Source organism: Moschus berezovskii, chromosome 11 (genome assembly GCF_049115385.1).
Source record: "Moschus berezovskii isolate FMDL1 chromosome 11, NW_MosBer_1.0, whole genome shotgun sequence".
NCBI classification, from domain to species: Eukaryota; Metazoa; Chordata; class Mammalia; order Artiodactyla; family Moschidae; genus Moschus; species Moschus berezovskii.
In genome coordinates, this window is record NC_142470.1 from 889783 (window position 1) to 914891 (window position 25109).

The 25109-nt window shown below is 61.0% G+C and overlaps 2 protein-coding genes across 5 annotated transcripts; both read left to right on the forward strand.

Moving 5' to 3' along the window:
* Window positions 1–3872: 3872 nt before the first annotated feature.
* Window positions 3873–11466, forward strand: SAPCD2 (suppressor APC domain containing 2). Of its 3 annotated transcripts, XR_008682517.2 has the most exons (7): window positions 3873–4564; window positions 7331–7443; window positions 8042–8182; window positions 8554–8661; window positions 8747–8857; window positions 8955–9445; window positions 9667–11466. XR_008682517.2 is itself a non-coding variant. In XM_055400688.2 (6 exons), the coding sequence occupies exons 1-6, from the start codon at window positions 3988–3990 to the stop codon at window positions 9081–9083; spliced, it is 1179 nt and encodes a 392-aa protein (XP_055256663.1). In that variant the 5' UTR covers window positions 3873–3987; the 3' UTR covers window positions 9084–11466. The 3 variants fall into 3 exon arrangements, 2 of the variants coding, with proteins under 2 accessions (XP_055256663.1, XP_055256664.1); XM_055400688.2 differs by having other exon boundaries at window positions 8955–11466; XM_055400689.2 differs by having other exon boundaries at window positions 3874–4564; window positions 8045–8182; window positions 8955–11466.
* Window positions 11467–19364: 7898 nt separating this feature from the next.
* Window positions 19365–25057, forward strand: ENTPD2 (ectonucleoside triphosphate diphosphohydrolase 2). 2 transcript variants are annotated; one of them, XM_055400190.2, is made up of 9 exons: window positions 19365–19747; window positions 21034–21151; window positions 21732–21882; window positions 22074–22233; window positions 22313–22540; window positions 22938–23192; window positions 23277–23396; window positions 24226–24360; window positions 24477–25057. In XM_055400190.2, exons 1-9 carry the CDS (start codon window positions 19631–19633, stop codon window positions 24678–24680), a joined length of 1488 nt encoding a protein of 495 aa, XP_055256165.1. In that variant the 5' UTR covers window positions 19365–19630; the 3' UTR covers window positions 24681–25057. The 2 variants fall into 2 exon arrangements, with proteins under 2 accessions (XP_055256165.1, XP_088697124.1); XM_088840998.1 differs by having other exon boundaries at window positions 22391–22540.
* The last annotated feature ends 52 nt before the right edge of the window (window positions 25058–25109 follow it).

Sequence of the window (25109 nt, forward strand, 5' to 3'; positions counted from 1 at the left end):
CTTGCTTTCTCCATGATCAAATGAATGCTGGTAATTTAATCTCTGATTCCTCTGCCTCTTTGAAATTCAGCTTGTACATCTGGAAGTTCTCGGTTCACATACTGTTGAAATCTAGTTGGAAGGATTTTACCTTGCCAGCATGTGAGATGAGTGCAGTTGTGTGGTAGTTTGAACATTCTTTGACATTGCCCTTCTTTGAGACTGGAATAAACACTTACCTTTTCCAGTCCTGTGGCCACTGCTGAGTTTTCCAAATTTGCTGACATACTGAGTGCAGCACTCTAACAGCATCATCTTTTAGGAATTGAAATATCTCAGCTGGAATTCCATCACCTCCACTAGCTTTATTCATGGCAATGCTTCTGAAGGCTCATTTGACTCCACACTCCAGGGTGTCCGGCTCTAGGGCAGTGGCCACGCCGTCATGGCCTTCCAGCTTACAGTTCTTCAGTGTATTCTTGCCACGTCTTAATCTTTCCTGCCTCTCTTCGGAACTTACTATGTTTGTCCTTTGCTGTGCCCGTCCTTGCGTGAAATGCTTTCCTGCTCTTCCAGTTTCATTGAGGAGATCTTCAGTCTTTCCCGGTTTGTTGTTTTCCTCTGTTTCTTTGCAGTGTTCACTTAAGAAGGCCTTCTCATCTCTCCTTGCTGTTCTCTGGAGCTCTGCACTCGGTTATATCTTCCCCTTTCCCCCTTGCCTTTCACTGCTCTTCTTTCTCAGCTATTTGTAAAGCCTCCTCAGACAACCACTGTTCCTTCTTGCATTTCTTTTTCTTTGGGGATGGATTTGGTCACTGCCTCCTGTGCCATCCCGCGTGCCACAGTGAAAGATCCTGCAACCAACCCGGTGCAGCGGGAGGGAGACAGACACAGAAAGAAAAGAAAAGAAAACCCCTTCCAGCCTGTCCAGCGAATGCCTGTTAAGGTGCGAGCCCCACCCCTTCCAAGTACCCTTTCTGGGTTAGGAGGCAGAGCTTAACGGCCTCTTGGGGGCCCCCTGAACTTGCTTGGGACCTAAAAGAAGTGGGCCTGCCTCAGGGCCTTTGCACCTGAATGGCTTGTTTTCAGAAAGTCAGAGAACTTCCTGCTCCACTTTGCTAGATCTCTGCTCACAGGTCACACTTGGGAAGACCCTTCTGTCCTTTTCTGTTCCTCCTTGCCTTTCTCTACCCTCCCCTGTCCGGCTTCCCCATGGGAACTGAGACCCCGAGAGCTGGATGTTGTCTGGCTCACTGCTGCACACCATCACTTGATCTATGACCAGCACACAGCGGACATTCAGCCAGCGCCTGTTAAGAACGATCGTGTTGGGCCCCAGGTCTAGCACAGTGACTGGGCCAGACGGCTGCCTGCGTGCACTCGCTACACGAGGGGCTGGTCCGCTCCATCAGTCCGTGGCCCTGAAGGGAGGTCTGCGGCAGGCGCGCCAAGTGGACAGACAGTGTGCGTGGGAGGTTGGGACTCAGCTGAGGTCAGAAGGATTTGGACCATTGAGACCGTGTAGCCGGAGGCACCTGAAGGGCCAAGAGTAGGGGGGCCGGCCCGCCTGGGCAGAGGGGGCACTGACAAACGGGGATACCTAGGAGGCACAGGTGGGTGACAGCCTCTTGGGCCGCCTGCCAAGGTGGCAGAGGACGGCGTGGCCAGTGCCCCTGCCCGCTCCAAAGAGCTCCTGGCTGCCACAGAGAAAATTACGACTAGGGTGGGTACCTCCAAAGTTTAAAGGCCTCAGAGGATCTGCCTGGCCTGGGCCTCTGGGAAGCCTCCCCATCCCTCTCCAGGGTGACAGCCAGTCTGAAAGCTACAGGTGGAAAGGTGCTGGGCAGGTTGGAAAGCAACCGGAAAGAGGAAGCGATTGGAAAGACATGGGGACCACGCCTCAGGTTGGAAAGCAACCGGAAGGAGGAAGCGGTCGGAGACATGGGGACCACGCCTTAGCCCCACACCCGGAGCTGGCGCTGACTTCAGCTTCCCCATGCCTTTCTCCAGCGCCTAGCGAGGGGCCGTCAGAGCACCAGTGAGCCAGGGCCCGGCGGGTCCGCCTTCCCCAGCACTCTAGAAGCCCTGAGGGGACTTTGCTTTCTTGGCACAGTGGGCTCAGGCTCACAAGGGCCGTGGCCTAGCCTGGGTCCCGCTGGGCATGCCATCTGAGAGGCAGCACCCCACAGAGCTGTCCCCAGGCCGCCCCTCCCACGGGCCTCGCCCTGGTTCAGCGTCCCACCCAAAGATGCTCCTTCCGCTGCGACCTCCAGGAAGGTTTCCACTGAGCGCCACTGTGCACCGGAAGAGCACAGGGCTCAGCCAGGAGCACAGAGGAACAGTGTTCCTGGTAGGAGAGCCCCCAGGTGCACAGACTCAGAGGCGAAGGAATGCCAGTACCCTAAGCATAGGGGCCTGGGGTGGGGTGGGGGATGGTTGCTGGAAGCAGAGAAGGAAGGGGAGATGAACTGCAGGACAAAAGACCTGAATGCCTCTGGGGACTTTGGCTGGTCCTGCCACTAAAGGGGAAGGCAGGGACAGACCAGTCTCCATGGGGTGACTATCCAGGCTCACAGCTTTCTAGGTAGCCCCCAAATTCCTCACCATAAAAGAGTCCTCACTTTTTGGGATAACCCCAGGGGGAGAAGTGGATCCAGGACACTCCCTGGCCAGGGCAGCTGCCCTCACAACAGCTTGAGACTCAGACCAGTGCCTGGGGCCCAAGGACACAGAGGCACAGGTAGGCAGGCCAGCCAGAGTGTGGAGCCCATGGCCGCACCGAGAGCCTGTCTGGAGAAGGTGGTCATCAACTCTTTGTTCTTTTACCCCCCCAAGGTGAATAGTCTTCTTCTAAAGCAGCAGATAACTCATGTGCTCTGCTCAGTGGCAAAGTGGGGTATCAGTTGCATGGAGAAAACCATCAGTGGAGGAAAGGGAGCAGGGCAGGACCTCAGGGCAGGCTATGGGGAACACAGGGTCCCAGGCAGACAGCATCTTGGGTCCTTCCCTGCTTTGGGGAAGGTCCCATCAGTGGGCCCTGAGATGAGCCCCTCCCAGACTGACCATACAGAGTGACCAGGGAATGAAGCAGGGGCAGTGGGCGGGGGTGGGAGGGGGTGCACAGGCCTGCCTAGCTGCCTTCAGGAGGCCATGAGTGCCCTGGTTGCAGCTGGAGGAAGTGTCCAGCCAGAGGAAGGGGCCAGAGCAGAGGACCTTGTGAGCACACGGGAATCTGGGGACACAGGAGAAGTGGCTTTGTCCTGCGGCCGGCAGGAAAGGCCAGGCTATCCCGAGGGGCCGGCGGAGGAGGGAGCAGCGGTGGGGACAGAGAGGCTTCTGTGAGCGGAAGCGCCCAGCTGGCTGGAGCCCACAATCCCCTCGGGGCCCGCCTGGTGCAAGAGAAAGGAGCCCCAGGGCTGCGCCGAGGGACACTCAGCGAAGAGCGCGCTGGGCAGCTCGAGGGGGAAGGGGGGGGTCCCTGGAGGGCTGCTCTCCCCCTAACCCCGGAGGCCACCCGGGGACACGTTACCGCCGGCCCCGGGCCCCGCCCTCCGGAAGGTGGGCTGGGCGGCCAGAGCCAGAGAGGTCGGGACCGCGGAGGAAGCGGCCGGCGTGGTTGCAGCGGGGGGAGTCTACCGGGGCGCTCGGGGGTCCCGCCCCCACCCGCGAGCTCGAGAGGCAGGCGGACTAGGGGGACCCCGCCCCCTGCCCGCCGGGCGCCTCCGCGCGCCCCCGGCCGCTCCGGGCACTGCGGGAGCGCGCCAGCCACCGGCCTCTCCACCCGAAAATCAAACCGGGGCTGCCGGCCTCTCAGCCAATCAGAGAGGAGACAAGCTAACCTCGGCCAATGGCCGCCGCGGATGCTAATGAGCGCTGACGCCACGGGGAGGCCCATTCAAAAAGTCGCCGCTATTGTCGCGGCGGGTCGCGCGCCGCCGGACCCGCCGTCGGGCAGCGCGGGGGCCAAGCCGGCGGGGGCCGAGGCCCGAGCGCTGCGGGCGGCCGCCCATGGCCGGAGCCGCCATGGCCGAGCCGGGCGGCGGGCCGCCTCCCGCGCCGGGCACGGAGGGGCTGCCGCGCGCCTTCCTGCAGAGCCTGCGCACGCTCTTCGACATCCTGGACGACCGGCGGCGCGGCCTCGTGCACCTGCGGGAGATCGAGTCCCGCTGGCGGGGCGCCGACGCGCGCGAGCTGCCCCGCGGCGTGCTCGAGGGCCTGCGCCAGGCGGCCCCAGCCAGCGGCTACCTCACCTTCGAGCGCTTCGTGGCCGGCCTGCGCACCGCGCTGCCGAGCGCCGACGGCGGCACGCGGGCCCCCGCACGCGCCCCGGCCGGGGCAGGCTGCTCGGCGCGGCCCGGGGGCCAGACGCCGGCCCCGCGCCTGGTGTTCGCGCCGGCCGACGAGCCGCGGACAGTCCTGGAGAGGAAGCCCCTGCCCCTGGGCGCGCGCCCCCCGCCGGCTGGCCCAGGCCTCGCGAGTCGGAACCTGGAGAAGCCGTGCGGCCTGGCGGAGGCGGCGCCCGGTCCGGCGGAACCCGAGCGGCCCCAGGGCGCGGCGCTGGAGCGGAGCCCGAGCAAGGACACTGGTGAGTGCGGGGCGGCCCCTGGCCCTGCCCCGTAGCTCCCCGCGGGCTTGTAAGCCTGGGTCACGCCGGCTGCCTGGAGGGAAAGAAATTCCTCCGCACCTCGGGTGCTCGGAGACCCGGCCAAGGAGCTGGTGGGAGGCCACGCAGACCCCACCAGGAGCCCACTCCGAGCTAAACCCGAGCGGGGAGCCGTTTCGGTCTAAGGGCTCTCCACCTCAGTACTTGCCCGCACCTGGGGACACCCGGGCCCTTGGGCGCATCTGGTGACTCAGGCAGAGGCAATTTTCACTGGTGTCAAGGGAGGGCCCCCAGACTGTGAAGGGCCTTTGCTGCCTCCTTGGGTCCTTCTCGGTCTAGCAGCTCGGCGGAGAGGCTTGGGCGGATCGCCCCCGTGAGGCCAGGGCGGGCCGGAGCTGCCAGGCGTGGTGCAGGAGGACCTGGCCCCAGAAAGGGCAGAGAGTGGAGGGTCTTCCAGGCCTGGAGCCTTGGCAACTCTGACACCTGGGCGGGATCAACCACAGCCCCTGGGGATGGCCCAGCTTCCGGTCCAGTTGGCAGGGACAGAGCATGACTGAATGGTCCCCTGTTTATCCCCCAGAGAGCCTGTCCTGGGAACAACACTGGCATTGTAGGGGGGGGAGCTCCGCCCCCTTGGCCCATTCAGCCTGTGCAGGTGCAGGCCTTCTGCTGGGCAGCTGTGGCCGTTTCTATGCAGCCCACCGCTCTGCCAGCCTCACCGGACACCCTGCCCATGCTCAGACATACTCCCCAACCCCATGACTGCCACCTGGAGCTACGGTGGCCCCCGCCTCCCTGTCGAGCTCATCAGACCCTCAGCTGGGGGCTCCTGCATCCAGGTTCCTCGCTGCCCAGCCTCCACGTCCCCCCGGATGTGAAGGGGAAGTGGGCTTCTGGGCGTGCGGCCCTGAGTGCAGGCCCGGTGCCGTCCGTGTGATTGCATGCTGTTGGGAATCAGCCATGGGACTGGGGTTTGATGCCTCAGGCCTGTCGTCGCACCAGGTCCGTCACTGCAGTCCTCTGAGGTCCAGCTCCGGCGTCCACTGTCACCTTTTACCAGCGGAGGCCCAGACGGGGCTCATGACATACTGTTTGGGTGCAAAACCTGGAGGTCTGAGAACCCTTAGCACCCCAGGAAGAGAAAGCTGCCCCACGTTCACAGCCCCCCAAGCCCTCCCCGCCGTCCAGGCCCTCCTTCCTGTTCCCTTTTGGGGTTCAGCACGTACCCCAGGCTGGCCTGAGCCCCATAGGTACAGGCTGCTAGATCCCGCTCGGACAGGGTGGGGTGGGGTCAGGGATGCCTCTGCCTGCTGGGCCTCCAGCCTGCTGTCCTCTGGGGGCCCTGGGCCACCCTGCAAACCTGATGGTGCAGACCAGCCCCGGTGTTCCGGGGTGCCCCCAGCACCCCTCAGCGCAGCTCAGCAGGTTGGAACATGGACTCAGCCCATGGCAGCCTGGAGCCGGTCTGCCAGGGCTGGCTGGTTGGAGCCAGTCTGCCACAGCTGGCTGGTGGCCCACGTGACCACCTGGTGCCAGCCCTCTGGATGTGTCCCTGTCAGACATACCTGTGCCTGCTTTTTGCATCACCTGCCCACTGCCGTGCCAGGCAGGGCGTGGGGCTCGGGAACCCAGGGAGGGTGCCCTCTTCACCTGCACCCACCCCCCCCTCACGGGCAGCCCTGCTCGCCCTCCCGTCCTCCAGGAAAGCTGGTGCTCTCCAGGAGACCCACCCAGGGAAGCACCTGGCTTTCTGGCCCCACGCCAACTCTGCGGGTGACTGTGTGTGCGTTAGAGTTACTGCTGGGGCTCCACTGGTGCAGGTATGCAGGGACCATGCTGCAGTCGCCTCCCTGGGAGAACGCTGGGCTCTGCTACCTGAGCCCTACATTCCTCCTGCTTGAACTCTGTGTGCTAAGTCGCTTCAGGCGTGTCTGACTCTCTGCAGCCCCATGGACTGTAGCCTGCCGAGCTCCTCTGTCTCTGGAGTTCTCCAGGCAAGAATACTGGAGTGGGTTGCCATGCCCTCCTCCAGGGGATCTTCCCGACCCAGGAATTGAACTGAGTCTTTTTGTGTTTCCTGCTAAGAGTCAGAAACGACTGAGCGACTTCCCTTTCACTTTTCATTTTCAAGCATTGGAGCAGGAAATGGCAACCCACTCCAGCGTTCTTGCCTGGAGAATCCCAGGGACAGGGGAGCCTGGTGGGCTTCCATCTATGGGGTCGCACAGAGTCGGACACGACTGAAGCGACTTAGCAGCAGCAGCATTGGCTGGCGTGTTCTCTACCACCAGCGCTGCCTGGGAAGCCCCAGTCACCCTTTGGCTGACAAGGAGAGAGGAGTGGAGGCCAGAGGTCACCTCGCTGGCTCCGAGTCCAGCAGCCTTTGAGCCCTTGAGATATGGGCCCTGGGTGTGCAGAGATGAATGAGATGGAGCCCCCTGCCCTCAGGAGCTCACGCAGGGGGTGCGCGACCTGTGCCTCGGTGGCCACACGGCTGTCTGCATGGCAGGTGTGAGGGCAGCTTGTGAGGGCTGAGAGAGGACCAGGTTCCAGCCAGGCCCCGGCAGGGTGTGGCCCAGGGAGGCTCTGGATCGCTGAGGATCCCAGAGGCACGCAGACTTGGGCACCTGGCTTTGTGCAGCTGGGGTTGGTTGGGGGTGGGTCTGGGATGGATCTTCGGGGGTTTGTGGGGGCCAGGCTTGCCTCACAGGCCTGGAAGTGAGCCAGGCTGTCACTTCTCTGCTGCAGGAGCAGTGACCTGCAGGGCCCAGGAACTTGGCGTGGGGGAGGCCCACCGGGGGCCCCGAGCCCGAGGGGAGCGGCGCAGGCACACCGTCACCAGCGGCGCGGACTGCGGCCTGGTGAGCCGGGGCCGGGGCTCTGCCGTCTCGCCTGTTTGGACGAGGCCCCACACGCATGATTTCCTGGACCGTCCCTCTGCCTGGGAGGGCACATCTGGGCTTGGGTTCCGGGGGACCCTGTGGCAGGAACATCGGTGGTTCTAAACCTCAGTTCCCATCCTGGTTTGAACCCACTTGGGAGCTGGCCCACGGTCAGGTCAAGAAGTCCTTTGGTCAGCCCCTCCCCGGCACTGCACTGGCCCCTACCTGCTTCGCTGGTGCGTCAGGCCGGCCCACCTGTGGAGAGTGGCCACATGCCATAAAGGGGGGGAAGGTTCCCTTGGGGACCCTGTGTGGAGGGGCTGAGGAAGGCCCCCAGCCCTGGGTGGAGGAGCAGGGCTGTGTTCCCAGTGCAGAGGCGCACAAGGGCTCCTGTTGGTACCAGGGTGTGTGCTCGGGTGTGTGCGCGCGGGCCAGTGTGAGTTCCAGGCTCAGGCAGGTGCAGGCCATCCTGTCCTGCTGCATGCCCGTGTGCTGCCCGTGGGTGACGTGGCGCATGCCTGTGGTTGACATGGTGTATGCCCGTGGGTGATGCAATGCCCATGTGTGGCGGCTGAAGCAGATGCGGGAGCTGCGGCAGGAACAGGAAGTGCTGCTGCAGGGTCTGGAGATGATGGCGCGGGGCCGGGAGTGGTGCCAGCAGCAGCTGCAGCACCTGCAGGAGCGCCAGCGCCGCCTGGGCCAGAGCAGGGCCAGCTTGGTGAGTGCCGCTGCTCCCTGGGCCCGTCCCCACCCCACCCCTGGAAACAGCGACCCTGCCCCCACAGTGATCCCCTGCCCAGGTGGGCACAGGCACCCTCCCCCCACAGTGATCCCCTGCCCAGGTGGGCACAGGCACCCTCCCCCCACAGTGATCCCCTGCCCAAGTGGGCAGAGGACAGTGGTTGCTCCTCTACCCAGAGTGCTGGGCCACCCCTCCCTGCCGTGATACTCCCTACCTGTGACACCCCTGGGCCCCCCTGCAGCCCCTGGGGACCCCCTGTACCCCTGGGCCCCTCTGCAGTCCCTGGGGAACCCCTGCACCCTCGGGCTGGCCCTGCTCCCTGACTGCCCCTCTGTGCTCTCCTCCAGGACTTCGGGGCTGAGGGTAGCCCCCGCCTGCTGGGGCAGCTGCTGCCCAAGGTGCAAGAGGTGGCCCGGTGCCTGGGGGAGCTGCTGGCCGCGGCCTGTGCTGTCAGGGTGAGTGCCTCCCAGACCAGCTCATGCTACCCTCACCCTTGTCCTAGAGGCTGTGCCAGGCCCGCCTGACCGTGCCCTCCTGTAGGCTCTGCCCTCGTCCTCCTCGGGGCCTCCAGGCCCTGTGTCACCCTCAGCCCCCAACTGGCAGCAGCAGACTATCCTCATGCTGAAGGAGCAGAACCGGCTCCTGACCCAGGTGGGCATGGGTGGGGTGCAGGCGGGAGCTGGGGGTGGGGTGGGGGTGGGGGTTGGGGGGCCCTGGCCAGGCTCTGACCACCCTCCCACCTGCCCAGGAGGTGACCAACAAGAGCGAGCGGATCACACAGCTGGAGCAGGAGAAGTCTGCCCTCATCAAGCAGCTGTTTGAGGCCCGTGCCCTCAGCCAGCAGGATGCCGGGCCCCTGGACTCCACCTTCATGTAGCCAGCCCCAGGCACGGACATGGGACCTTGCTGCCTGGCCAGTCTCTCAGCTCCGGGCAGGGGGGCACTTCCTTGGCCCCCGTCTGAGGCAGAGGTGCCTGGACGTTGCCTCCCTCCTCCCTTCAGATCTGGGCTTCACGGCTGGCAGGGCAGGAGACTTCATCATGCCGGCACCCAGCCTGGAGCTGCCCTGCTGTCCATGGGGAGTGTGGACACCAGCCTCAGCAGCTCTTGGCAGGCCTGCTCCCGTGTTCTGCTGGCCTGTGTCCCCTCCGCCTGGGGTCTCCAGTCCACGGCCCTGCTCACCCTGCGCTGCTAACTGGCCTTGGAGCCCTCATTTGTGTGTCTCCGATGGGGCCTAGAGTAGGTGACCCTCTAGGGTCTGGGTGGGACACCTCAGACCCAGTGGTGATTGGCTCCGAGGGTTCACGGGCACGTTTCCTCCCTCAGGACTAGGGGTCCCACCTCAGCCAGGAGTCCAGGGGCTTCTACTGATGCCCGGTTCCAGGGGGGCCCCAGGGCACAGTGTTCAGGACTCACTGGATTCCTGCCTGAGCCAGAGCTGGTCTTTCTCTTCCTCGCAGAACTTAGACGCTAGACGAATGGGCTGCGGTCATCCCTGCTGGCCTGGACTCCACTGAACAAACAGTGACCTTTCTCGGGCCTGCCAGGTAACCAGGCCAGGGCCGTGGTCACCAGGGCAGCTTAGGGTGCCCTTCCGTGGGGAGGACCCTGTCCTCAGGGCAGGTGGTAGTCCTCTGGCGTGCCCCAGGAAGTCCTGTAGACTAGCAGCCTTAGCAGCACCCCCACCAGATGCGCGCTTCCCAGGGAATGAAGGGTCTGGGTCTGGGTCCGAGAAAGGGGAGCCTGGAGGACTCAGGAAGAGCCTGGCAGCGGGTCCCGCCGGGGTCGTTTGTTGCCTGTGCCCCCACGCCCGGCCCACTCTCAGGGAGACCATCTGCTCAGTGGGCCTGTAGCCACCCTGGAAGGGGCTCTGAGCGCCCCCAGGGCCCTCCCCTGGAGCTGAGGGCATCCAGGTTTCACAGGCAGGCCGTGTGGTCGGGGCCTGGACATAGGTGGACACTTACAGAGCTGGGCTCTGAGGGCTGACTGTGCGCAGCCTCTCGTGCCTGGGGGCAGCAGCCTGCCCAGAGAGGAGGGGTCCGGGGTGCTGCCCCCAAAGGGCCCTGCTCTGCCTGTGCCAGCTGGAGCCCTCCCCAACACCGGCAGCCAGTGGAGGAAGGTGGTTGTCTTGGGTCCAGCACGCAGGCTACTTGACCTTGACCTGGGCAGGTTCCCTGGGATGTAAGGCAGAAGGGGAGCTGGACCCGAAGGGCGGCACCAGGTTTCCAGCATCCAAGCCATGCAGTGACTGGACCAGGGCCCACCAGGACCGCCCGGAGGCTGCCCCTTTCCTGGCTCGCCTAGTCGTCCCCCTCTGCCAGCTCTTGACCAGAGCCCCCGCACCAGCTCGGGCCCTGAGCCCCTCACTAGGGGTCCGCTTAATTCCAGAACTGAAAACAGCCTTCCCCAGCTCCCATTCCTTCCTCCACCCATGCATGACTCAGGACAGGCTAGGCCCCAGGCCATGGGCCATCCCAGCTCTGGGCTCTTCAAGTGCTGCTCCGGCCTCAGGAGCTCCCTCCCCGGCTTCACCTGACCTGCTCCTGCGCAGCCCTGCCCGAGCCTGTGGGGGCTGGAACAGCAGAGGCGGCAGCCTTTGCCCTGAGGGGCTCTGTGTCCCTGCTGAGAGCTCGGTGTTCACCCCAGGGTCGCTGCCCACTGCAGGCAGCCCCTTCAGTTGCAGGCTGAGTGGGAGAAACCCGCGACTTGCAGAGGGGCCTTTAATGATGATGCTGGCCTCCCACCCAGGACGGAAGATGCACCCTCCTTTTTTGCAGCCTGCAGTGAGGCTGCCTGCGCCGCCCCAGAGACCCCAAGGGAACTGGGAGTGCCCACGGGCTGGCGAGCCCAGGCGGCTGGCAGAAACAAAACAGCCTTTCCAGTGCAGCAAGCGTTAGCCACACTGGGGCGGCGTGGTCTTGAGGACTGCCCGTGCCCTGGAGAATGTTTAGCAGCATCTGTCCACTAGATGCCAGCAACACTCTGTGATGCCAGCGTGGAGGGGGAGGCGGGGCAGCAGGGGCGAGGGCGAAGTCACCCTTTCCTGAGCATCTGTGCCAGAGCGGTGCGGCTCCACCAGGCCTCGAGGATTCCCTGTGGGCTGAGTGCCAAGGAAAAGGAGCATCTCCAGTTTAAAACCTGTTCACAAGGAAAGGAGCCACTGTGAGAGCAGGGAGAAAACAATATGTGGCCATTTCAGATACTGGGACGGTCAGAGAAGATGCCGATGTTTCTTGTAGCTGGAGAAATAAAAGATGCTTGGAAACAAACACAGAATCGTCCAGTTTCTCATTCCATTAAAAGTGTCAACCTTGACTCCATAAAGGTGGCCAATAAAATGAAAAGAATCTAATAGAACTAGAAATTCAAAAATAAAATTTAGAATTTGACGTGGGAAATTTCAGCACAGCTGAAAGGAGACTTAATGAATTGAAACTGAGCTTAGGGAATGATTTGAGGACCATTCAGTTAGAGAGTCAGGAACTATGAGAGCAGGGTTTTGAGAGGTGGAGGGCTGTTTGATTTCCTGAAAGAAAGGATAGGGAGGAGGAAAAATATATGAAGTTAAAATGGCTTAAATTTTTCCAGAATCGTCTTAACCAATCCTTAGGTCCAGGAATCCCAGTGAATCCCAGGCAAGATGAATTAGAAAAGTGACATTTTCTCTTATAAGATTCTTACAAGAATCCAGAGACAAAGCCAGTTACCTTCAAAGGAGATACCACAGTGACATCAAAGTCCAGAGACTGAAAAGCCATCAGTGGCTGAGACGATGTCATTATTAACCTAGAAGCCTGCACCCACAGACACTGTTTTTCAAGAGTCAGGGCAGGGGCTCCCCTGGTGACCCAGTGGCTAAGACTCCATGCTCCCAGTGCAGGGGTCCAGGTTCAATCCCTGGTCAGGGAACTAGATCTCGTATGCCACAGCTGAAAAATCCCACATGCAGCAAAGTTGCTGTTTTTTAAAACCCAAGACTTAGTGGCTTATGTACACACGCTCAGTCGTGTCTGACTCTTTGCGACCCCATGGACTGTATGTGATAGCCTGCTGGCTCCTCTGTCCATGGGATTCTCCAGGCAAGGGTACTGGAGTGCCGTTTCCCCTCCAAGGGAACTTCCTGGCCCGGGGATGGAGACCACAGCCCCTGCATTACCAGGTGGCTTCCTCACCACGGAGCAAGCAGCACGTCTTCTTGCCCTTTCTGTGGGTTAGGAACTGCTGGCGTCGGCCTGGAATTGCATGAGGCTGTGGCAGAGGCAGCCCTTGGGACTGCATCTTCCGTGACGCTGAGTGACCAGGGAGGACTCCCTCCCGAGATGGCGCGTCCACACGCGGTCAGCGGGCCTCCTCCCTTTCTCGTCTGCTGTGACAGGAATTCTAATGAGGATGAGGGTGCTGACCTCTGGGGGAGTGGAGTAGAACCCAAATGTCATGATGGCGGAAACGTGGAGGGAGCTGAGGCATTCTCAAGGGTAATTGTTTAGAGGCAGAAAAAGACAGCAACCGTATTTATTTTACTAAGTCTGAGAGTTACAATAACTGGGAGAAGCGGGTAAGATAATAGCTAAAAGTATACCTTTCAAAAAAAGGGAGGGCCAGGGAAATGGAGGAGAAAAGGGAAAAGAAATTCAAATCTAGACGAAAAAATGTAAAAATCGGAAAACACACAAGATCGAAGAAATATATCAGGGTTCACAGAATACGTGAACAGGTGAGCTCTGGTGAGTTATCAGGTTGGCTTTCCAGAAGTTCAGATAGAAGCTGTTTTAAGAGACACACCTGAAATAGAATACCGAAACAACAAAAAAAGAAAAACTCAAGCAGCTGCATTGATCGAAAAGAAAATAGATTTTAAGGCAAGAGATGTTGATAACATTGAAGAGAGTAACAATCTCAAAAAGTTTAATTCACCAGGAATATAGAGCAACCCTGAAGTGGTGCTCGCCCAACAGTAAAATACAACTCGCGAAGGTGCGCAGACGGTTCACCGAGGGGGCACACGGATAGCGGATAAGCATGTGAAAAAATGCTCAACATTATTAGCCACTATAAAAATGCAAATTAAAGCTACAGTGAGAATAGGTCCACCCCAATCAGGGTGGCTAATGTAAAAACTGGAAACACTCCGTGCTGGCGACAATGTGGGCAACTGGGCCACTCACACATTATCACAGGCGCGTCCAGTGACACCGCCACTCGAGAATGATTTGCTCATTCCTTTCAAAGCTAAAATCACCGCATGTGGTTTCTAGTTTCACCTGTCAGCTTGACTTGGGTATGATTCCCAGTGCTTTGGTTACAACACAGAGGTTGCTGTGAAGGTATGTTTTAGACGTGACTGACTTTTACATCAGTGACCTCTGAGTTAACCAGATTGTCTCCCATAACGTGGATGGGCCTCGTCCAATCAGTCGAAGACCTTAAGAGAAAAGACTGCAGTCCCCCAAAAGGAAGGAGGTCTGCCTGCAGGCTGCCTCTGCTCTCAAGGCTGCTACATCCTGTCTTCCTGGGTTCCAGCCTGCTGACACGCTTTGCAGACTTCAGACTTGCTGGCTTCCACAGCTGCATGAGCTAGTTCTTTAAAATAAAAATCTGTTTCTCCCCTGCTCCCTCTCTCCCTCCCCAAATAATATATATTCCTGTTGGCTCCCCTTCCTTTCTTGGGGGCACCCTTGCAGTGAAGTCGCTCAGTCGTGTCCGACTTTTTGCAACCCCATGGACTGGGGCCTACCAGGCTTCTCCGTCCATCGGATTTTCCAGGCAAGGGTACTGGAGTGGGTTGCCATTTCACCCTTACTCTACATCATATGCACAGCGATGGCATTCTTGGGCGTTTTTCCCAGAGGAACAAAGACTTGTTTTCACGCAGGAACATGTACGAGATGATTCACAGCAGCTTCACTGGTCGATGCTCCCAGCTAGACACCGCTCAGATGTCCTTCCTTCTATGGGTATCTGTTTGGACACTGGTCCAACCACACCCCAGGATGCAAGTCAGCAACGAGAAGGGACTGCTAGTAACGCAGCAACGTGGGTGAGCCTCAGGGAAGGGGTGCCGGGTGGTGAGAACCCAACTCAAAAGGACGCGTGATGCATCCCTGTGCCAACCGGGAAACACCACAGACGGAGCTGGGCGGTGTGGGGTGGCTGGAGCTGGTGCAGGGGATCTCTCAGGGACAGTTCAGTCAGGTGTCCTAATTTTCACGGTTGTTACATAGGGCTCCACGTGGGATAAAACTGCAGACAGCGACACACACGCGTTCGTGCAAGTAAAACCGGTGAAATAAAGTAAGCTCCTTAGGTTGCACCTGTCAATTTCCTGGTTTTGCTATTGTTGTTCAGTTGCTAGGTCATGTCCGACTCTGCGACCCCATGGACGGTAGCGTGCCAGGCCTCCCTGTCCCTCACTGTCTCCTGGAGTTGGCCCAAGTTCATGTCCATTGAGTCTGTGATGCCGTCCAACCACCTCACCCTCTGCTGCCCTCTTCTCTCTCCATTTGCTATTGATCCATATGTTTACATGTATATACATATAATACATTATGTGTACATTATGTGTATATTATGCATATATACACAGCAAGACTTGTCAGAACTGTAAAGAAAAATTAGCAAACTCATCATCACAGTGAATTTTAACATATCTCTTGATAACTGATAGGATACAGTAGATTTGGACGTTATTGGTGATGTAGTGTACGAATCCAGACCAATGCACTCACTACTTGGAGAATACACATTCTTCTCCAGCACACGAGGAATATTTATATATCTTTATGCCCACACACTGGGCCCAAAACCCAATCCAACAGAAACCAGAAGACTGCTCGCAAGCAGACTACATGATGTCACCACGATGCAGGTACCTTGGAAAAAGCCCAGGGGTTTCCCTGGTGGTCCAGGGGCTAAGACTCCATGCTCCCAATTCAGGAAGCCCGGGTTCGATCCCTGGTCAGGGAACTAGGTCCCACATGCCGCAATGCAGACCCAGTGCAGCCAAATAAATAATATGCTTTTAAAGCCCAGACTTCTGGGTTTTAAGACACACACACTTCCTCAGAAAAACAAATCCCAAACAAAGCAAAAGCAAACAGAAACAACCAAAGAAAGGAAAAAAGAAAAAACATGAAAAAAGAAATCTAAAAAATACGCCCGTATCTAAGCAATTCGTGTGTCAAATAAGAAATCGCAATGAAACTGGAAAAAAAAAGACGAAAACAGCATGCAACAAAAGCAAAGACCAGAGGGAAATGTACACAGACATTTAGACGTTTACATTAGGAAAGAAGAAAGGTTTGTAAAGCAAGAATTAAGCATTGAACTTCAAGAACCAATACAAAGAATATGGAAGAAAGAAACTGTAACCTGTCAGTTTAAAATATTTTGTTGAGTGTATATATGTACCTGACAGGGCTTCCCAGGTGGCACTGGTGGTAAAGAACCCGCTGGCCAATGCAGAAGGCACAACAGACGTGGGTTCGGTCCCTGGATTGGGAAGATGCCCTGGAGGAGAGCATGGCAACCCACCACAGTATTCTTGCCTGGAGAATCCCATGGACAGAGGAGCCTGGAGGGCTAACGGGGTCGCAAAAAGTCGGACACGACTGAAGTGACTTGCGCGCATGTACATGGACCTGACACTTCTCTTGACGCTGGGCAACAGCTGGAAGAGACACAAAATCTCCCGCTCCACATAATGTCATATCTGAGCATAAATGGCAGAGATTAGAGCAGGAATTAGCGAAACAGAAAACAAACATCCAAGGGGCGGTCTCAGGGTCAAGACGGTGCTCCCAGTGCGGGTTTCATCCCCGGCTGGGGAGCCGTGCTCTCACATGCATTCCACGAAACATCGACAAAGGGGCAAAAACTTGACCGAGAGACTCACAAGGGCAGAAACATCTGCCTGGATCAGTGAAGAATAAGAGACAGAAAACAAACAAAATGATGCTAGGAATTAAAACAAAACAGAAATAAGAACAAGTGCTGCAGAAATAAAGCAGACACGAACAGGAAATTTTAAACAAGATTCCACCCATCAATTCAACAATCATTCCACTGGCAGTGGATAAGCACCTCGAGGCAGATCACACACACAAGACCCAAAAGGCACACAGGATAGAGCAGAAAACGGATACGCCGGACCAGTCAAGAGCTTGCATGATTTCACCGCAAAGGACTCATAGCCAGAGTGTACATGAAAGCCGTGCAGAGCAGCAAGGAAGACGCCGTCCCCGGAAAATGAACCAAAGATTCAAACGGATGCTTCACGCAACACAGGAAAGACTCGACTTCTCCAGCAACTGAAGAAACAGCATGAAAAGCTCAAAGAGATTTCTTTCTCACAAGCGTCTCAAAAATCCAAGAGCTGCAGGGGGACTTCCCTGGAGAGACCTGGTGGCTGAATGCTTAAGAATCCGCCCTGCAACGCTGGGGACGCAGGTTTGATCCCTGGTCTGGGAACGAAGACCCCTCATGCCTTGGGGCAACTAAGCCCGCAGACTGCAGCTCCTGAAGCCCGCTTGCCTCAACCAGTCCATGAGCCACAACGGAAGACCCCTCGTGACAGTGATGGTCCCACGTGCCGCAACTGAGATCTGACGCAGCCAAATAAATAAATACACAAGGGTTTTATTAAAAAAAATCCAAGAGTTTGCAGAATACCAACCAAAACAGTGGCGCGCACCCTTAAGGTCACCAGGTGGCGTTGCCATGCTGTAAACGGGCCTATTGGCGGGTGGCGCTGAACGCACGTGTGCTCTGGTCCCCAGCCCCTAAGCTCTTCCCCAGGGAAAGGCTCATGTACAAGTGTGTGTAGCAGCAATCTCAGTGAAAACAGCCTGACGCCAGGGCCACAAACACACTCACTATGAAATGTGAGGTTTGTGATGCTCGCACCAGAAGGCAGTGCTTCACACGTCAGCATTATGGATCTCAAAAATCCAGTGGCAGTGGAAGAAGCTAATTCCGGAAGAGCATTCCAGTACATAAAAAAAAAAAAAAAAACACAGGAAAAACAGCACAATAGATTATTTGGAGATGCATCGAGGCGGTGGAAAGCTATAAACAAAAGCAAGGGACCACCGGTACAAAGGTCGGGTCAGGTCAGGCCGTCAGGACTCCTCCGCAGCCGGGGCTGCAGCTGCTGTGTGTCTGTGGCGCCTCGCGAGGCGCCCCTCCCCGGACGGGTGCTGGGCCCTCCCTGCAAGCCGCCCTCGCTCACCACGACGCACAGCCTGCTGTGCCTGGTCCTCAGAAGGGTCCCAGCAAATGTCTGCTGAGTGACTTCTCGAGCACAGTGAGTGGTGAGGAGTTCCAGCCACAGGATGCAGTGACTTCCCACGAGGAGACGGAGGCAGGGGCAGTGGAGGCCTTGACCTCCAGGACCCCCTCCCTGGGAGGTCTGGGTTCTTCGAGGTGGGCGGGTTGCGGGCCCTCCCCCAGGGCCTCTCCTGGCACCTCTCTGCAGCCACATTCCTCAGCCTGGAGCCAGAGCCAAGCACGTGCAGAACATCTGGAGCCCCACCTCCACCGAGGTTCCCGGAGGAGGCCGGAGTCACCTCCCGCACAGTGGGTCCCTGCCAGGGCCTCCCTGTCGCCTGCCTCCAGCCCGCCTTCCAGAGCCCAGTGATCGTCGAAAGAAGTCTCTGGGCTAAGAGGTGGTCCCGCCCGGCCCCTGTTGGGGAGAACTCACTCCCGCTCCCATCTCGCTGTAGCTGTTCCATGCCCCCACTTCCTCCCATCGGCTCTCCCCAGGCTGGTCTGGGCCCTTGGCATGAGCACGGGGGCCAGGCCTGCATCCCCACAGCCCCCTCCACTTGGGCCTCGAGGGCTGGGGGGGCCGGGGCAGGCCGGCACACCAGTGTCTGCCAGGCTCCCTCTGGGCCGCCTTTGTCTCTTCCTTTTCAGCCTAAACTGCTGGCCTCTCCCTCCTCTGAACCTTCCGGGGTGGAAGAAAGGGCCTGGGGTGGGAGGGGTGTTGGGGGAGCTGGCTGGAACCCGGGGCCTGGAGCCCTGAGTCGGCCGCACCCAGTGACTCTCTGCTGGGCCCCAGCCAGGAGGGTTTGGGGAGGCCAAGCGAGGTCCCGGGGCTCCCACCCTTCCCGCCGGGTCCTGAGCTGGAAACAAGGCTGCATTGCTGGGCCTGAGACACCAGACCCTCAGCCTGGGCAGCTGGCCCGGCGATCCCGATTGTCCCGTCCGGTTCCAGCCGGCCACGCCACTGCCCAGACCCTGTGCCCATCAAAGGCTGTCCTTCTGGGCCCCCTCCCCCCAACCCCTGTTGCTGGCACTCCTGGATGGTCTTGCCACATAGTTCCCCGCTGTGGGAATTCCCATTTTGCACAAAGTGGGGGTGGCCCTTGGCCCGGGTAAGGGGTGATGCTTGGCCAGGGTGGCACGCAGGGTGACGTAGGGATTCAAAGCATAGAGACCAGACATGCCGTGGGGCACAGGAGCAGAGCTGGGGCTTCAGCCAGTCGAGCACCTGTCCACCCAGTGTGCCCACTGGCTGGCCTGCGGCCCCTCTCCCCCTCCCCCCAACGGATGAAGCCTCCTGTGCAGAGGCCCCTCCTCCCCGGTCCAGGCCTCTGGGCCCCTGGGCAAGGGCCCTGTGCTGGGCAGGAGTGGTGGCGGGGCCCCGGGCACCTGAGCAGGGCTCCCTGTCTCCAGGCTCCGTGGGACTGTGGGCTCCCTGCTCTGCTCTCTGCCTGCACCCTCACCTGTCTGCTTGGAACCATGTGAAATAGGTCTGGCTCCCCCCTACTTGGCCCTCAGTCTCAGCGCTCAGCACCTCCAGGGCAGGCAGGCCCAGCCTGGGTCAGCACAGCGTCCTGGGGCATGACTGGCACAGCACCCTGCCATGAGCCCAGGACTGGGTGGGCACCGCAGGCAGGCCGGCCCTCCCCTGCCAGGACCCAGCCGGGAGCCACGTGGTTCCTGCAGCTGGCAGTGTCTCCTTCCTTCAGGATCAGGCCAGGGGAGAGCCGGCTCTCCAGAAGCGCGACCCTCCAAACAAGCCCGCCCAGGAGGCCCCCAGGCCAAGGCCGGAGAGGGCAGGGCGTTCTGTGGGTCGGGCTGGAGTGCCCAGCGGCCCATCGTGGCTGGCAGGCTCTTAGAGGCTGAGGTGGGGGTCCAGCCAGGAGGAATGACACTAGGGCAGAGCAGACAGGAAGGGGAAGGGGGCAGCGAGCAGGGCACCTGGGCTGCGGCCGGGGCGCCGCGAGGGGCGGCGCGGATGACTCAGCAACCGAGACTCTCACCTGCGCTCGGGGCGGGCTGGAGCGGGGCGGGCCGTCTCGCCGTGGGCGTGGCCTCCGCGGACCGGTCCCCGCCCCGGGTGCCAACCCCGCGGTCCCCGACCTCGCTCGGCCTCCCGGCTCCCCGCCGCCGCGTTTGCACCCCGGGCCCGCCTGCGCACCCATGGCCGGGAAGGCGCTGTCACTGCTGCCGCCGCTGCTGCTGGCGGCCGCCGGCCTCGCCGGCCTCCTGCTGCTGTGCGTCCCCACCCGCGACATCCGGGAGCCGCCCGCCCTCAAGGTGCACTCTCGAGCGGGCTCCCGGGCAGCCCGGCGCAGTCCGCGGGGGCTCGGACCGAGCCGGGCCGGGCTGCGCCCGCGTGCCAGCCGGGACCCCGCGCGCTCCGCAGCCGGCCCGGCGGGGTCGGGTCCCGGCCCCTCAGACGCGCTACGGCCCCGGCTCAGGGCGCTGCGGCGGCGCTTCCGGGGGACGCGGTACCGGAGGCCGAAGTGCCGGAGTCTCTGCTCGCGGCGCCCGCCGCGGTGCCGCCTTGGAGTCTCTCCGCACCCCCAGGGCGCCCAGGCCGTGGCCGGGCCCGCGCCCCAGCACACTCGGCCTTCCTCGGGGTTTGGCCCAGATGGGGCGCGACAGGCGCTGGGCCAAGGGACCCCTCCCAAACCTCGCCGCTGGCTCTCACGGTGCGGGGGCAGCCCTGGCCGGTCCTGAAAAAAATGTTGGAACGGACTCGGCCTGATTCCCCTACCCGCCCCCGCCAGACTCGACCTCCGGGAACCTGGGCCCCCTTAACCCTCTACTGCACTGAGGGCCAGTCTGGTGCCTGGGTGGACGGCGCCCCAGGGCTTGGAGCCCCAGGCGCCAGGGATGCAGATGCAGAGTGAATGCTCCGTTGCCAGAGGAGACCCCCAGCTCGGGTGGGGCGGGGCGGGCCCCTCAGCCGGCTCTGCTCCTGGAGTTCCAGGGACTCCAGCAAGCTCCCCTTGCTGGAATGCAGGCCCCTGGGGCAGGTGCGGGAAAGTGGCTCTGGCAAGCTGGGTGCTGCCATCTTCCAACCCTCAGGAAAGGCCCCTGCGGCGTTTGGACAGCTCTGCAGGATAGCGCTCCCCTGGCCCTGCCCTTGAGGCCCACTCTGCTCATTGGCCAGTGATCAGCCTCGGTCCTGCCTTCCCTGGGGCCTCTATTTCACATCCTCAGATGGGGCAGAGATCAGAGAGACAGGATGAGGATGGGCAGGAAGGGCCAGTCTGAGGGGCTCTTGCTGCAGCCTGAGGACCTTAGGCCCCCTGCCAGGGCTCCCAGGGTGGCCCCCGACCCCTGACTCTGACCATGCCCCTCAGGAGGCTCCTGCAGTCAGCGGGGGTGTGGACGCTGGCCCTCCACCTCCATCTCTGCCCACCAAGCTGTGTCCCGGGGGTTGTCCCCGGCCTTCTCGGAGCCTCAGAACTTCATTCTGAAGCTTCCAGTCTGGACACAGGGTCAAGCAGGGTGGGCCAGACAGCTGAGAGAGCCACAGGGCATGGCTTCACGCCCTGCCCCACTCCTAAGGCTCACCCCCACCCCACCTGCAGTATGGCATCGTCCTGGACGCGGGCTCTTCCCACACATCCATGTTCATCTACAAGTGGCCGGCGGACAAAGAGAACGACACAGGGGTCGTGGGCCAGCACAGCTCCTGCGACGTGCGAGGTAAGAGTCCTCTGAGTGCTGGACACCCCCGGCCTGCACACCCACTCACTGTGGGGCCTTGGGAGCCCTCCCTGGCCTCAGCTTCTGCAGTCTCGAGCCATCAGACCCCTCTGCTTGGTGCCAGGGGGCCACTCCAGGCAGGAGCCCCCCAAAGGGAGGCTGCATCCCTGGGCCTCAGAAGGGCTGTGGACAGTTCCTAGAAAAGAAGCCCCAGGGAACATCTGGAAGGTTTGGGCTTTGCCTGGCCCCAGATTGGCTCTACATCCCAGGCAGAGCAGGAGGGGTCCCGAGGAGCTGGAGGGCACGCCCAGGCAGGCCCCTGGGGAGGCCGGGCTGGGTGGACAGACCCACGCTTTGTCCGAGCACCTGTGTGCACACCCACTGGGCAGGTGGCAGCTTGGAGAACGTGGGTGGCCCACAGGCAGCCCTTTTATCTCTGAGCAGGGCGTCTCTGAGAATTTAAGTTGGGAGATTTGGTCTCAGCTGCCACCTGGCTCGGGAGCATAAGCGCCCCCAGTCCTGCTGGCCTGTGGACCAGCTCGAGGCTGCCCACCAGGCCCATCTTGCTGGCTCCCTTCAGGTGGGGGCATCTCTAGCTATGCTGACAACCCTTCTGGGGCCGGGCAGAGCCTTGTGGAATGCCTGAACCAGGCGCTTCGGGAAGTGCCCAAGGAGAGACACGTGGGCACGCCACTCTACCTGGGAGCCACGGCGGGCATGCGCCTGCTCAAGTGAGTGTCCTGCCCTGTCCGCTGACCTCCTGGCCCTGGGGACCACGGCAGCCTGAGCCCCGGGTGGGCCCTGCACACCCCCAGCAGCAGCCCTGGGCTGGGCCCCTCAGCTGGCTGGGCAGACGCTGAGCACCCCAGCAGCAGGATCACGGCCACCTGGGGGGGACTCTGAAGTCCTCCCTGTGTCCCAGCCTGACCAGTCCAGAGGCTTCAGCCAACGTGCTCGCTGCCGTAACACAGACGCTGACCCAGTACCCCTTTGACTTCCGCGGTGCCCGCATCCTCTCAGGCCAGGATGAGGGCGTGTTTGGCTGGGTGACTGCCAACTACTTGCTGGAAAACTTCATCAAGGTGGGCCCGGTGGCCAGCCCAATGAGCCAGGGGTGTGGGCACCCACCTGCTAGCTGACCCCAACCTCCACTTCCCACAGTATGGCTGGGTGGGCCGGTGGTTCCATCCAAGGAAGGGGACGCTGGGGGCCATGGACCTGGGGGGCGCCTCCACACAGATCACCTTCGAGACAGCCAGCCCCGCGGAGGATCCAGCCAACGAGGTTCAGCTCCAGCTCTATGGCCAGCACTACCGAGTATACACTCACAGCTTCCTCTGCTATGGCCGTGACCAGGTCCTGCGGAGGCTGCTAGCCAGTGCACTCCAGGTACCCTCTACTGAGTCCTCCTGGAAGTAGGGCTTGGGGAAAGAGGGGGCCAAGGGCCCAGAGCAGAGCCTGAAGAGTGGCCAGAGCGGGGCTTCTCCAGGAACCCAAGTCGTGCTTGGATCAGCTGGAAGGACAGATGGGCGAGAATCCAGCATGAGCAAAGACCCAGAGGCTGGGGGTGGCCCTGGTGAATAAGGAGGGCCGGGGCCAGCTCTCAGGGGGCCTGAACCACCTGGCCAAGCACTTTGGGTTCTGTCCAGCCAGCGAGGGGGAGCCATGGATAGCTCATGTGTTCAGAGGAAATGCTGTCCTCTGGGGAGGCCCTCCAGGGGTCCTAGGGCAGGGGTGGCTGGTAATGCTTGGAGCGGGACTGACGCTCACCCTCGTCCTTCCCCAGACCCACGGCTCCCACCCCTGCTGGCCGCAGGGCTATTCCACTCACGTGATGCTCCGGGACATCTACGAGTCGCCCTGCACCGCCGCCCAGCGGCCCCAGGCCTTCAACAGGAGCGCCAGGGTCAGCCTGGCGGGCAGCAGCAACCCTGCCCGGTGCCACAGCCTCGTCTCCCAGCTCTTTAACTCCTCCTCCTGCCGCTTCTCCAGATGCTCCTTCAATGGCGTCTTCCAGCCCCCTGTGGCTGGGAAGTTCATCGTGAGTCCAGAGGACAGGAAGGTTGGGGGCCCATGCCTGAGGTGCCTGGGGTCTGGTCACCATGTGACTGTACCCGCGTTTCAGGCCTTTTCTGCTTTCTTCTACACGATGGACTTCCTGAGAACGGTGATGGGGCTGCCCGTAGCAACTCTGCAGCAACTAGAGGTGGCTGTAGTCACCGTCTGCAACCAGACATGGAGTGAGGTGAGGCCTGCCCCCCCCCCCCGCTCCACCAGGGCTGCGCGGGGTGGAGCTGGGGTTTCTGCCAGTCAGCGTCAGGCCTCCCGATCTTTCTTTTGCTCTGTGAGTAGAGGGGTGTGGGGATACACTGCCAATCAGACTTGAAAAGTGGCCAGGCTACAGCCAGGAGCCCAGCAGTCAGATGAGATGGGATTGCAGAAGCCTCTCTGAGGCCTGACCCTAGATCCAGGATCTGGAGGGTGGAGGGGACAGCCAGTGCAAAGGCCCTGGGACAGCAGGGTGCGTGGAGTGGACAGGGCAGGGAAGAGTGTGGCTGGGAGAGCGTGGGGAGAAGTAGAAGGACCAGCGGAGCCTCAGCAGGAGAACAGGCAGGGCTCGGGGGAGTCAGAAGTGGAAAACAGCTGTGCTGGTCCCAGGTGAAGTAAGATGGAGGGGTCTGGGCCCGCGGAGGAGGAGGTGATTCCGGAGAAACCCTCCCGTGTCCTGCCCTCTCTTTGTCCAGTCCCAGGCAGACTTGGGGAGGTGGGGAAGTGGGCTCAGGAGGCAAGCCCAGGGCCCAGGGCCAAGTCTGGAGCTTCTGCTCCCCTGATCCCTCCAAGCCCGCTGCAGCCCCTGCTCCCCGGGGGCCACGCTGCTGTCCGCTGGCTGTCAACCTCACAGGCACCACGCCGCTGCCATCCAGAGGTCAGGCTGCTCCTCCCCAGGGGAGAGCCCCGCCTGCTTCTTTCTGGGACCTGCGGCGCCGTTTCCAGCCGCGCACTGCCTTTCTGTGTCTGGTGGGGCAGAGACCTCCGGGTGGTCGCTGGCCTAGAGTCTGTCACTTGCATCCCAGCTGCAGGCTCGGGCACCGGACGACCGGGCCCGCCTGCCCGACTACTGTGCGGGGGCCATGTTCGTGCAGCAGCTGCTGAGCCGGGGATATGGCTTCGACGAGCGCTCCTTCGGAGGCGTAACCTTCCAGAAGAAGGTGGGAACCCCGGGGTGGAGGGGCGGGGCCGCCCGGGCCGGGTAGGGGGGCGGAGGGGCGGAGGGGCGGGGCCGCCCTGGCTGCGCAGAAGCTCAGGCCATACCTGCGGCCCGTAGGCCGGGGACACTGCGGTCGGCTGGGCGCTTGGCTACATGCTGAACCTGACCAACCTGATCCCCGCTGACCCGCCTGGGCTGCGCAAAGGCACAGACTTCAGCTCCTGGGTCGTCCTCCTCCTGCTCTTCGCCGCCATGCTCCTGGCCGCGTTTGCCCTCCTGCTGCACCAGGCGCGCTCCACGAAGTCGGCGAGCACCATCTAGGGACCCCCAGCCCCAGGCCCCCCCATCTGTATACCCCCTCACCCCTCACCCCACCCCACCACCAACACCTCTGTCCCTAATGCAGCCCAGGAGCAAGACTCAGTGCGGACACCGACATCTGGCAGGGATGGGCAAAGAGAACGGAACCCAGCCCCACCCCTCCAACTCCAGCCTTGGTCTCACCTCAAGGCCTCCTGCTCCCCCCCCCTTACTGAGGTTGGGGGTCCTCAGCCTGTGAGAGCAGAGTCGGGTCTCCGGGAGTGGAGTTCTGAGGGCCCCCTCCCACCCCAGGATTGGGTATTAAGGGGACGGTCATGGTCACAGCCCAGGGCCTACTTGTACACATTTTTGTTATTGAATAAAAGCATTTTCGTAGAGCAGTGGAGAGACTGTCCACGGGGCGGGGCCTCTCTGCCGCCTCACTCCCCT